General features: G+C 37.8%; 1 protein-coding gene across 4 annotated transcripts in view; it reads left to right on the top strand.

Moving 5' to 3' along the window:
• The window catches only part of LOC126175977 (epidermal growth factor receptor substrate 15-like 1), a 211,078-nt gene that overhangs the window by 47,810 nt on the left and 149,037 nt on the right, over positions 1–14,231 (top strand). For all 4 annotated transcript variants that reach the window (XM_049923083.1, XM_049923082.1, XM_049923080.1 and 1 more), the window contains exon 9: positions 13,983–14,135. In XM_049923083.1, the coding sequence (XP_049779040.1) occupies positions 13,983–14,135 (153 nt within the window). The remainder of the gene's footprint in view (positions 1–13,982; positions 14,136–14,231) is intronic.

Here is a 14,231-nt window from a genome sequence, read left to right as displayed (position 1 = left end):
TAACAGTTACCTAATACCGTACAGGAAGCAACATTCTGTTATGAGAATTGCAATGCTCAGAGTGAGGGCTGTCTAGAATGATGGACCTATGAATGGAGCAGCAAATAATAACCCTATCTTCGAACAGTGATGTGCTTTATGATATTAAGCAGCTGCTCAAGGTGTTCTAACAGAGCTACAAAAGTGAAGCAAAAGAACAGAAGTGCTAGTTGTGCTGTGGATGAGAAACAGCAAACTCATCATCTCCTTTGTAGAAAGGACAAAAACAAATTACTACTTTGCTTGTGTGAGACTGACAAATCTTGCATTGGTTTGGACACACATGGTGCATTCCAGTGTTCTACAAGACATGTAGCAAAGCTTTAGACATATATGGTAAAAAGGATATTCTCTTGCAGGGCATAGTGTAATGAAGAAGCATACCATCAGTTTTCCAAAGACTCAGGTTATGTGTTTATCTGTTGATTTTGGAAAAGCACAACCAGGTAGCAATAGATGTATTGATGCCATCCAGTTTTGTAAATTCAGATAAGATTTGCCCTCAGAACTGCTGACAACCTATGTTGAAGTGAATGTAGACTCTTATAGCAAATGCTATTGATGAAAAGCTCTCAGGTTTCCAGACGGCTGGCAGTGCATTAATGGCTACCATAGCCATGGATGGAGGCACACCAGCAATACAGACTTGACAATGATGGGCATGCTGTGAATGATATCATCAGTCTCATGTTGAGGCAGTAATGCCCATACTTCCTGTAGAGCTGCTGCAGTCTTGGAGAGTGTTTGATAGATGCTGACATGATGCAAGCCATCTCTCTAGTGCTCTCAAAACATGCTCTATGAAATTCAAATTGGGAGAGTGAGCAGGCTATGCCATGAGTGCAATACCTTCCATACGAAGTCTGGGGCCACAGCGCCTCGCTACAAAAAATGGTTCAAATGGCTCTGAGCACTATGGGACTTAACATCTGAGGTCATCAGTCCCCTAGAACTTCGAACTACCTAAACCTAACTAACCTAAGGACATCACACATATCCATGCCTAAGGCAGGATTCAAACCTGCGACCGTAGCAGTCGCGCGGTTCTGGACTGAAGCACCTAGAACCGCTTGGCCACCGCAGCTGGCGCCTCACAACAACCGCAAATGAGATCCCAAGATCTCATCACAATATCTCACTGCAGTTAAACCTTGCTGATTCACCCATACGATTTCATTATGGTTTTGTATGGTTAACATAATCCCTGTCCCCACCATTAGGGATCCTCCTGGATATCGGTCTCTTTCCACAATGTTGGGGTCCCGAATTCATGTTCCATGTTCCCTCCAGATGCAAATCCATTGAGAATCACTCTCCAGACGATATCGGGACTCATCTGTGAAAACAACATTGGCCCACTGTTCGACCGCCCAGATGGCGTGTTGATGACTCTACTTTAGACAGACGTTCCCTTCTGTGAAGATGCGTCAGAGGTAGACATACAGCAGGTCTCCGACAGTAGAGGCCACTCTGCTGGAGCCTTCTGCACACTGTTTGCCTTGACACAACACGTCCAGTAAATGCTGCGAGCTCACATGCCTGTTGCCATGTGGTACTATGGCTGTACTGTCATACCCGTACATACATTGTCAGCCCTGCCCTGGTCTTTGGGATACAATTTTGATCTCTAGGAACTGTTGCTACATCTGAGAAACAACAGAATGATTCACACTAAGCCATCGGGTCCACATCAGTTTGTGACTGTCCTGCTTCCCTTCCTTCTGTGGCTCTCCCTACAGGGAGAGTGTTAGGCGATTTCTCTGTACCATACTGCACTGTCTGTGACTGTGTACACTGCCATTGTAAATGTGGGACTACTTGGCAAACACTATCTCGTTACATAGGTGCATTGTCGTCATCGTTGGCATGGTTGCCTGTTGGCTGGAATGTCATCTTCCATGCAGAGGATGATCATATGGGAAATAGCAGTTTGTTGCTTTAATTTTGGACACCACTGTAGTTGCCACCCCTATAAATGTCAGTGTTATCTATAAGGTTGTTTTGGAGCAGTCACTACTGGAACTTAAATGCCTGCCAAATTTGATGCCTTTGTGTGTAATGAATACTGAGGTTAGGGGCATTTTGCCAAAATACGGTCGAAGAAGGTTTGCTTCCCTAAACTTTGCTCACACACTGTGTCATGATTAATTTGTAATCCTGAGTCGTGCTTCGATAGCTCAGATGGTAGAGCACTTGCCCGCGAAAGGCAAAGGTCCCGAGTTCGAGTGTCGGTCCGGCACATAGTTTTAATCTGCCAGGAAGTTTCACATCAGCGCACATTCTGCTGCAGAGTGAAAATCTCATTCTGGAATCCTGAAATAGTTTTGTTACATTGGCATTTCTTAAGATGTTTATCCGTATAATCCTCTTGTGAATAACCCCTTGGTAATCTAACTTGGCTCATTGTAGCTAGTATTACATTGTTCAGTGCCACTTATTTTCCTTGCTACCATATCCCACCAACAAAAATATCTTAACCTTAATTTCTCCGCATCATTAATAATTGAAAGTTCCTTATTCCCTAATTATAAAAATGCTTAAATTCAACAAATATGTGCATTTGTCAGACATAAAGATATCTGATAGTAATATTTATGGCAGTTAAGGTGGACTAAGGGTCTTCTCAATGTATCTCTTGCCTCTTGTTATCTACGGAGTACTAGGAGTATCTAGTCAAATTGTTGGTGACGCTCAGATTTGAATGTCCAAGTAATTTGGTGCTCAAATGATAGATAGATAGATGTTAACTCTGGGCCTAAGACAGAAATTAAGGAGATTAACTGTACTGCTCTTGTATTCTGTCACACGCATTTCAACCTTCTGTGGAACCTTCAGAGATATCTGCCACTGGGAATGGGCCACTGAAGTACCCGTGAACCATGGGCCAGTTGGACTGTCCTAAATTCTGATGACATTGATACCTTAAGTGGTGCTAATCTTGACAGATAAAACTGCATAGTAGAAGCTGAACTTTTGCAATATAATTGGATGTGCCCGTTTCCCTTCCTTCATGACTTTAAATTCTCATATGGCATTGTTGTGGAGGGGGGACCCAGGGGGGTAAGTTCTACCATATAGTAACAAAAGGTTTCCTTCCCCTGCACACAGTGGCCCCATTCTTTGTGGATGTGCAACAGTTGTATTTACTGGAGGTAGAAAACGCTGCAGGTGAGCAACTTGACATTGCAGGCACAGCAATCTGTGGCTGCTAAAAAGTGTCTGAAAGGCAGCCACCAGAACTACAGACTGTACCCTGCAGCAGACAAAGTGGTACCTAGCAAGGAAATGTCATTTCCGTATCTCTCTTGTTCCCAGCTTCTGTAACTGCCAATGAGAAGCCTTTTTCTTACACCATTAAACGCAAATTGTAGTTTCTACTGTTTTCATCCAAATAGCATCATAATGAACTGATGGTTACCAAACAGCTGCTCATTGCTCACCTGGTTTATGTGACAATGTAGCATTCAGTTCACACAGTTACTACATGTATATCTCTTTCTTATTCAGCACTTTAGTTGTGATTAATGCTTTACTGCACTATCATTTATTGCAAAAGAGGGGGGTGTGGGACAAGAACACGTCAGTAAAAGGCTTCCAAAAATGTGGAGTACCTTTAGTACCATATTTGCATGAATATAGGCCGTACTTTTTGTCCTAAATCTTGGATTGAAAAAAACATGGTGTGACCTATAATTGAGAATTTTTTCCCTCATATCATAAAATGTCAATTCAAGATGACGTGAACCTTAACTTTTGGGTTGGAAAAACTTAGCACAGTACCTGTTCTTGAAAAAAGAAAAGGAAATTTTTTTTTCACAAAACTGCATCATCTTTTTTGTACAACTTGTTCACTTTCTAAAGAGACATAGCACGGTGACTGATGTGAATCGATGTTTTGATATAAATTGAGTGGCTTCAGTTGGTACCACAGTCTTAATACATAAAGTCACGACACTCTCTACTGTGAAAGCTGTTACAGTTTGACAGCTGGGGTGACATTAGCATTCTGAGCAATGAAAGCAGACTGTCACATTCATTGTAAGGTTACTGCTCATTATTCATTGTTTTGTACCTAATTAATGAAATAAATGTTACACTTTTGTGTTGCATGCATTGGGAAATTACCAAGAAACATGGATTATTATGAAATAAGTATAAAAGCAGCTTAATGTCACTGATTCAGTTATTTAACCTACAACTTATTCAGGAAGAAATGCTTTAGAATACGTGTATAACTGCACTTCCTCCACTGACAGCAAAAGGATAAAAACACACATTTCATGCATAGAAAGCATATATTTCTGTTGTTGTCTATTCTTATTACAATAGGCACTTTGCTTGACATGTAAAAAATTTTTTTGGAGTCAAAAGGCTTTCCTGTTCCTGTTCCTCAATTTTCTAACGCACAAATATTCTTGCAAATGTAATTTCTGTTGCCTCAAAAGTGAATTCATTGAAGATTCTTGTCATTTACGTCTCAGATGTAGCAACATTTGTGAAATTGGTTTCTCCTGTGTAGGGAAACAGTTTTATTGCTTTTGACATTTTATCATCGCATGTGTTTTGTTTTCCCTCCAGATGCAGATATGTTGCCTTATTTGATACTTTTTAAATACTGTAGATATTACATTCCATACAGGTTTCCTATGTTCTGCATTCACTGATATGGCTGGAAGTGTAGCAAACGAAACTTCGCATTGTTGGGGAGACACAGAATGTCTTTCTGCAAAGGATCAAGTCTTAACTTTTTGTTATTAAAGAAAAACTACATTCTTCAGTAAATATCTGTATGTTATAAGAGACTCGTAAACAAAGTTTCCTGTAATGTACTGTTTCATACCTTCCAGGGTCTTAGGAAACTAAAGAATGACAAATGTTGTGCCAATTTTTAGTAATCGTCAATTTTTATATTGCTGCATATGCTCCCTATTGTAAAAACTGTGTTACAGATGAATATAGATGATACTATTCATACTCATCCGATATCATATTTGTAAGTGTAGCTTGCTGGTTGCTTGGCATGTGATATCACAGTGAATAACAAAAATGAGATGTAGTGTGAAGACTGTTATGTTAGACTGTGATCAGTACTGACAGCTGTTTCTGTGCAGCCAACATAGCCAACCATAATTAGTAGATGACAGCGTTTTCAACATACCTTTGTGAAGCAGATGTATTTAACACATGGAATTCAAAATCATTTGAATTTGGTGTGGTTTAAATTTGCGACAATATACATAGCAGTTACTGCATAAATCAGATTTATTATTAAAGATATTTGAGAGCCATTTTGTTACTTCTAAAGATGCATATATTTTACTTTACGCATTTCATTTTGTCTGTTGAAAACAATGTCAGTTTTAGCATTTTTGTCTGATTTCCACTTATATTTGGGAATGTCATCTGCTTCCACATTTCTAGTGCTTTCAATACCGTTAACAAACACTGTGGGAACACAAATGAAGAATTGGAATCAAACAATATTATGAAAAGGATTTTCTGTTGTTTGAATTGTAATCAAATCCAGTTTTGAAAGATGTAGGTAAAATTTCCATAACAATAACAATAATTTTGTGTTACTTTTGCGAAAATATTTAAGTAAAAGTACATTAAATCTGAACACATTGAAACATTACACAGTGGGACCAATTAACTCCAGGCTGTCAATTTCACCCAAATCAAGAACAATTACTTCTCAGCATCTCCAGTATCTGATTCTTGACTCTCATTAGACAATCCAGGTTGCTGCTCAGAGTCACTATCACAAAGGAGGTCATCTTCAGTCCCATCAGGATGACTGGAAATTCTGTTTTTAAAAAACTTTCTACAACAGGTTCTTCTGATATCGACTGCCAAGCAGCCAAATTCCAGCAGCGCACTTCTCACACAGAAGCATGTTGCAAACAGTGTCCTGGTGTCAAAGTCCCTTTGTTCATTGTGTAATTTCTGTAAAGGCTGAAACACACTTGACATGTTGCCAGAAATAATAACTAGGTCATATTTTTTTTTTTTTCAGATTTTGTTTCATTTGTTTACTATTGAGACCACAAAAACTGTCAGACATGACCACTGATTTTGGGCATAGAAGAGCTCCTAGATGCTTATTCCAGACTGCTGAAATCCAGTCTAGGACCACTTCCTTTATCATCCACCCACCATCACAAGCCCTTACAATGATACCAGGTGGGAAGCCTTATCCATCGGGGAGGTTAAATACCACATACAGTGGCAGTTTTCATCCATCAGCCATAATGCTTAACTTCACTGTGCGTTACTGCTTTTCAGAACCACATACACACATTTGACACTGTGTTCCCGTATGTTATTTACTGCAGTGCTGCTCAGCCTATCGAAATGGACCCGCATTTTGTCTGCATTCCCTGTCTGGGAAAGGAAATAACAATTTTTGTGTCTAAATCAGATTATGTAACACTGAAAAGATATCAGACTGTTACCATAAGTCTGAGGCAGTTTTTGTGCAATTGTAGTTAGGTGATGAACAGATTGTTTTTTGCACAGATTGCTGAACCCACCCATACAAAACTTCAAATACTGCTGGCGAAATGGTTCTTCTGTGTGCTATTTTGCAGCCTTCAGTTTGAATTGTTTCCATCATAACGGCATATACACAATTCCTATTTTGAATTACAAAGCCAAGCAAGTCTTCTTCCACATCTAGTTATTAGAACTTTCTGCCCTTGAAATGCACACTGACTTCCGAACTGTTTAGGAGTCTCTTTTCACTTACAAATCAAATCTGTGTCGGGCTTTCTGCTTTCTGTGTTCCTTTGCATGGCTGCTAAATTGAAGTTTAAATTTCACTGTGTAGCTAGCATGCTCCTTTCCCATCATTGCTTACAAACCAAACATCAACTTGTCTCTTGCCCCCAACTTCCTTACTTTGTCCGTACCTCCTAATAAATCCGGTTTCTCCACAACACAAGTGTATGAGAAGGTGGAAAGGTGGAGATGGTCCGCCACCTAATAGCAGAGCAGATGAAACTGCGATTTTAACAAAGCAAATATATTCTGCCTATTTAACAGTTACATTGTAGTTATGCGAGAGCTGAAGAAGAAAGAGGACATCAAAGTACTTTCTAATTGAACTTTCTCATAAGTTTTAGTGTGGTCTATAGTCAGGATTAACTTTTTACTATAATTTCATGCCAAAAGTTTAGTGCGTCCTATATTTACGGGCAGCCTTTATTCACGCAAATATGGTGCTTGCCAGACCACGTAAACTTAGGTTGCTCTCATTTTAACCCCACCTGCCATAATGAGAAATTGTGTGTTTCCACCTTGTTCTTGCAGCGACACTGGTGCTACCATGCAATTCATAAACCTCATAAATTTGTCTATGAAGATTTGACATGTCTGGGGCACTTGCGTGTGTACATGCACGTGCGGGCGCGCGTGCACGCCCACACACACACACACACACACACACACACACACACACACACACACACACACACACACACAAAATCCAAACTGCTTTTGTGTATAATGAAACATACTGATTTAATTACAAATTATGATTCAAAAAATAGTAGTTTTTTAGTGATGAAAAAATCATTTAATGAATGGCATTACGTATAGACATATGAAGGTAGCTGTTAAAACTCATAAGAAGTTACAAATTTTTGCAGATTGCTGTAAATAAAATCCTCGTGCACTGCACTTTAACTGAAATCTGTGTGGATATGAAGTTAAAACATGAATTTTGTAATAGCTTTGAATGTTTATAGTCATGTGATAAGTGTGAAAGCAGGAAACAATGCACAGAATGATACCAATCTTCACAACTGTACCTTGATACCCTTTTAACCTTTCTTCTCTCTGCATCCCGAACATAGCTGTACATTTCCCAAGTGCTTGTCAGGTGATGATTCTTTGCAGTGGATGGAATTATTGACAGAAAATGTTTTATCAGTCAGTCACATAGGGTTGGTGGTTGAACATGGAGGACCTGCTACTATTGATGCAAATTCCTCTTTTTGATATTTTGAAATAATGTTCTAAGTAACAGCAATACAGAACCCTTTAGGATTTCTCTGACCACCTTGTTTTCTGAACAAAGCATGTGCATTCCACAGAGCTAGTTCTGTGACATGGAAAAGATTTTCTTGTTATATTTTTTGCCTCTTTTATGAGTAGTCAATTTGTTAAGTCAAGTGCTGATCTACCTTGTCTACTTTGCTCATCATGTCATTGTATACTGCGACAGCTACTGGCTTCAATAGTCTGAGTTGTATCTACACAACTTTTCTTTCACCATTGTGAATTGTTGGCAAGATAGACACATCTCTCTCATTCTTCTACCACATTCTTCACCACAGTTTCTTGTGACAAAATGATCAAAGCATGTCATTTCTGGAGAGCTTGGTAGATACTGTACCCATATGTATTTCCCTTTATAGAACACCAAACTGTCATCAGTTGTATATCTCGTGTCTGGCAAGCACAAACTTATGAGTTTATTGTTGAGGTGTTCAAGTATAGACAGATTGTACTTAGCTTCAGTTGTGAAAGGTTCACAGGATTGTACAAAGAATTGTCAGGAAAACGGAGCAGTTTTTCAGCATCAGAAATTGAGAGAAAAAATCAACACCTGTCGAAATCAGTGTAGCTAACATAGGGTGTTCTGTCAGATACATTTTGTAGTGGTTCTTCATCCCAGTGTTTGAAGCAATACAACAGCGATAAATGCTAGCATTTCATCGCTGGTAGTGTCTTTCCACTGAGAAATAAGTTGCAGTTTAGCATACTTGTTTGCCTCTGTGACAACCCTTTTTATCAAATAATCATCAATTACTTGCTCCACATAACACATCACATCATTTGTACAGTTGTTCATTAAATGTATTTCAAGGTTTCTTGTGAACAGAAATCTTGGAAAAGTTGGCCGGAGCACAGTACGTATATCTGTCTCGTTTGGTGAATTATCACTTTGTCTGCAGTGAACTACTCTTCTCTTGCTGACCTGCTAAATTTAATGTCAAACTGAGAATCACTATAGCCATTGGTTTTTGGTATCACACCCTAAACAATAACACAGAACAGAGGCTGAAAGTGCAAATTTTGTTGTTGAGTATCCAGAGCTGCACACAGTAAAGTCAATATTTTCTGGCATCTTGAACAAAATAAGATAGCTGGGCTATAAATTTAGGACTTAATGCTCTCTGGTGGCTGAATACTTAACTATCAGCACTGAAAAGGATACAAGAAGGGTTTTATTTTATCAATGTTTGTTCTTAAGTTGTCTGAGTATACTTGGGATTTTAAGTTTCTGTCAAAATAAAAAACAACATAACTCGGGATGTTGTGTTAATGTGATAGTAGAGCTTTCTACAGCTGTTCTTCATTTGGTCGTGGCTAGATCGTGCTTTCTGGCTTTTGTGGCATTGGATATCGCTTCAGTAGCAGACAACACACTGGAAGAGAGAATTACGTTCAGGGCAATATACTGGTTGGTGGGCTTGAGGACTACTTGATGTCATGAATCTTGATGAAGGAGAAACATGTAAGAAAGGTATTGTTTCCACTCTGTCATTGCTGTATATGAATGCTTATTAATGGTTGCAGATTTAATTTCAAACAACCAGATATGATTTGCTAATGGTTGAACTAACATATGGGTGAATTGGGGAAGCTAAAGAGCTGTGACCATGTGCCTAGTATCAGTCCCATTTCTCTGTTGATATTTTATTACTGGTATGCACGTTGTTTATATTGAACTCACATGGATGACATGTCCTTTTAGTCACTGTGTACTAGACATAAAATTCAGATCTAAGAAGGTTCAGCGTGCAATCACATTTGGCACTACTTTTACAACACTGTTTTCACTTTGGTTAGTTGTAGGCTGGAAAATTCCCCGTGAAAATTACTGAAGCTTGAATGAAATGTTTTGTGGGACAATTACTGTTTGATATGATTCCCACACTTTGAAACACTTGAGCCGTTTAAAATAGGAAGACAAATTCCTTTTCCAGTGAATTTTCTAGATAATATTCTTCCCCTCATTCCATTTCTAGTGATTACTTATCATTGATATTTATTTCACCTTTAACATCCAGTAATATTCAACATAACTCTGTTTCTTAAAATTCTCCTAGTATCCACTCGTAATGCAATCCACTTATCACTCAACTCACACTGACCCCTGGAAAACACATGTGTGCTCAAATTGTAAAACATTGTCAGTTGTACAGTGCCCAACAAATGACTGTCTCACAGAGAGCTACCAATCCCTCCTTCCCTCTGTAGATAGGGTACACTTGTAGTATGCAAGACTACTGCCGCCAAGTGATTTAATGTAAGTGTTTGTTAATGGTAAATTGATTGGCTAAAAGCGGTGGAAATTTGTATTCATAGTGCCTAAATTCTTTCCCTTAAAACTGCTCAGGCGGCAGTAGATATCAGTTTGGTGAAATTAATTTTGTGGTAACATTGGGCTACCGACAAGGGAGAAAAGAGGTTCAGATCAGTGTCTAGTCCTAGTTTTCACTTTTTTAGAGTTTCCAGCAAAATGTTTAGAAACATGTAAGAATTGTACTGTAAGTAAATCTTGATTAACTCAGTTGTTTGTGCCATAAACTTAGTGCTATCTTTACTGGCACTAAACTACAACAAGAATGCAGATAAGTTTGATGAGACAGTCAAATGTTGAGTTACAATCAGTATCTATAAGAAAAGTTGAATTGATTTTTGAGTTGTCAGCTAACAATGATGGCATTTTAATCGAAGTTTCCGGAGAAGAATACATCATGTAATTTACATTATCCTATTGCATTCTCTTGTTGTTCCACTAAAGAACTTCAGCTGAATAGATTAAAATATTATGGACATAGATTTAAACAAATGTAATGGATTGATCTATTACGTACTTACAACTAGTGTAGGTTCAGAAGTATCCGCAACTTCAAGAAAGTAAACATTGTAAATCCTGTTCCTGTGTTTACAGATATATTGTCCAGAGATTTCTTTCCCAAGGGCATTTATATACAAACTCTTTCCTCCTTCTGAAATGGTAATGTATTCTTTTTCCTCAATGACTGACATAACTTGAGAAGAAAGTTCTCTGTAGTACCAAGTAACATCATTTGTTTCCATTTCATTTGGTGCTGTGCACACACTGCAGTTTAACCTTGGCAAAAGAGAGAAGAAGAAGGTTATCTGGCACTGTGCATTCTATGAGCAGGGATACAAGCAAAAAGTCAGCACTAAGCAGGTTGAAATGGATACAGGACGCTGCAGTTTTGCAGAGATGAAGAATCTTGCACTGGACAGACCTATTTGAATGTAGCCCTTCAAGATGCACTTGCCCATACAAGCTGTTATGTCAAGATGCATATGTAAAAATAAAAATTCACTGTCTTATTTGAACAACATGAGCAAATGATTACAGATGATCACATTATTTGTATATCAGAACATTTGGTTATCCTGTTTCCTGTTTTCTTGTTTTCATCAAAGCTTAAGAAAATACTGAGATTAATGTATGTGATGATGAGTCCATATTACCTGGTTTGTGTTCCTTCAAAGACCATTAATGCTTCTGGGATAACTGACTTTCCAGTCTTAATGTTCAGGGAAAAATTATTTAAACACTCATAATATTTTTGCCATGAATTCTTGATTAATGCAATCTTCTGGGAATTTTTACCAGGATACTCCATTTCCGTATAAGCTCTGTCAGTATTAGTATTTGCAATATTTACTCTTAACGTCTTCAGAAAATCGTAGGAAGTAGATACTGAATGATGGTGCAAAATGTACAAAAGGAAGTACACTGATGCAGCAAAATATTTTGTGCTCATTGATGGATACCTGGGCAGTTTACAGGCAAACCTCAATAAATATAACAGTGTGTTTAGTCAAACATTTCATTCGCAGCACGTCTTCCATGCCCTTAGATTGCAATTGTTTTTATTTGGTTACCAATGGAGTTTCAGTAGGCTACTTATATTAAGTGTCATTTGTTTCCTATGTTTCCTCCTTCTGTTGTTCTTCTGCATATTCTGTGCAACTTACTGCAGTTACTAACACAACATATTTCTGTAGTTTCTCTGGAGAAGTTCATGTAAAAGTTTAATTTCTTAATGTCAGAATGCTCTTATTACACATAAATAAATTGTATATGTTGTGTACTTTCATTATATAGATTATTTTAAAATTAGATATTGGCATCTCTGAGAGTTCATGTTAATTGTAATATTTCACTTTAATTGTGTCAAATTTAGTTAGAAAATCTCCTAAACTTAATGTTGGCAAAGAATTGACTTGTGAGAAGATGAACTTTTTTTAAGATGTGCCATTATCTTAAAATGAGTGACAGGTTCTGTTGCTTTTTTAGTTAAGATGATTCCATCCACACATTAGTTTCACAAGTATATTATGCTACCGTTCATACAAGCTTGTAAATGAAGTTTTATTTCTAAAACAGATACCACATATTTGGTTATTTGTGTCAAAGGTTTACTTTGTAACTGCGCCAGATTGTTAATTATAAAATGGAAACTACTATACAACAATCAATCTTGCCAAAGGAACATTCACAACTGAGCATTATAGTAGAGATTGAAAATATCAATTCAGTTGTAAGGTTTTTTAATTTTCCATGACCGGTTTCAGGCTCTTACATGCCCATCATCAGGCATGATAATTTTGTTTTGTGACCCTAAGTGCTGCAATGGAGAGTATAGGACACGGTGTACCACCAGCGAGTGCTGAGCCCGGACTAGTTATCCCACAGTTGTTAACATGAAATAATCATTGTACATTAGAGTCAAATCACAGATTTAACATGTTGACAATGTTAACTGAAGACTCTTGAAAAATTGTCACTAAAAATATTATGGGGCTATGGATCAGTAAATTTTCTCTGTGGTTTTGTACTTAATTGAACCGAAATGCGAGCAGATTAGTTCAAACTCTACATCATTTGTAAATATTTATAATGAAAATAAATACACTCTCTCTCTCTCTCTCTCTCTCTCTCTCTCTCTCTCTCTCTCTCTCCAGCACACATCCCCCGGTGTGGGGCTTTAACTATTTATAGAATTTAAGCAGTGTATTCTGTGCATGTAAGAAGAAAGATGGAATTTTATTATTTCAGGTTTTGGGTTTTTATTGATTAACTGCCGAACCTGGCAATATGTCACGAGTGCTAAATATGTACGGGAAGTGGATATACGTCATAATCTCCTCCTCCCCCCTCTCTTTGTCCATCTCCTTCTCCTTCCCCCCTCCCTCTGTCACCTCCTGCCCCATTCCTCGGTCCATCTCCTCCATCCCCTCTCTCTGACCTTGAGCCTTATTTATTGTTATTACAACTTCAGATTCTGTAGTGTTGTAATCATAAGTAAATAAACCATGGCAGCACATTTTCACAGCAGAGTACAATGCAGCATTTTCTTTCTCACAATAAGTTTTAACAGAAAAGTGGTACACTTTTGTCTTAAAAAAAATATATCACCTACATCTGTCCGAATGTTCATTAGAGTATTATGTAAAAATTTGTCGTATATTGGACAAGAACTTTTCAACAGTTTTGGTAACAGTGTTTGGTGTGTATTTTAAGTGCCTCGTTAGGTGTATAAGATCGCATGTGTATTTGAATGCAACATTGTGTCAAAATTTCTAAGCAATCTGTGAAGGACCTTCGGACATTTAAGATTTTGAACAAATGAAGATTTACTTTTTTTGTAAGAAAAATGGCATTAGTTTTGTCAGGGAATTATTATGCTTTCATAAATCTGCTAAAATTGGGGGGGGGGGGGGGGGGGGGGTTGGCGCTTGTGAGTGTACAAGTGTGCATTTGTGTTTAATGGCAAAATTTTGAAAAATAAAATCTTTTGTATTAATAAAAGTAATTGGTTGTTTTCTAAGAAAAAACTGTTACACACACATTTTCAATTTGTTTTGTTTTCCTTTTTCAGGAGAACAATAATGCGCCTTATTCAAATCCTGAACTTGACATGATAACCAAAGATATAGAGGAACTCGCCAAAGAAAAACATATCCTCGAGACTGATATAGCACAAAAGGAAGCAGACATTAAAATTAAAAATGGTGAAATTAAAAGTCTTCAGGTAGGTTATCTTTCTTTGTTCATTAAGTGTGCATATTCTAGAAGGAAGTGATGGGATCGTTAGAGTAACCTGTTTATTCAACACCCCCCCTTATTT

Source organism: Schistocerca cancellata, chromosome 3, assembly GCF_023864275.1.
Source record: "Schistocerca cancellata isolate TAMUIC-IGC-003103 chromosome 3, iqSchCanc2.1, whole genome shotgun sequence".
NCBI classification, from domain to species: Eukaryota; Metazoa; Arthropoda; class Insecta; order Orthoptera; family Acrididae; genus Schistocerca; species Schistocerca cancellata.
This window is presented reverse-complemented; position numbering and strand designations above follow the sequence as displayed.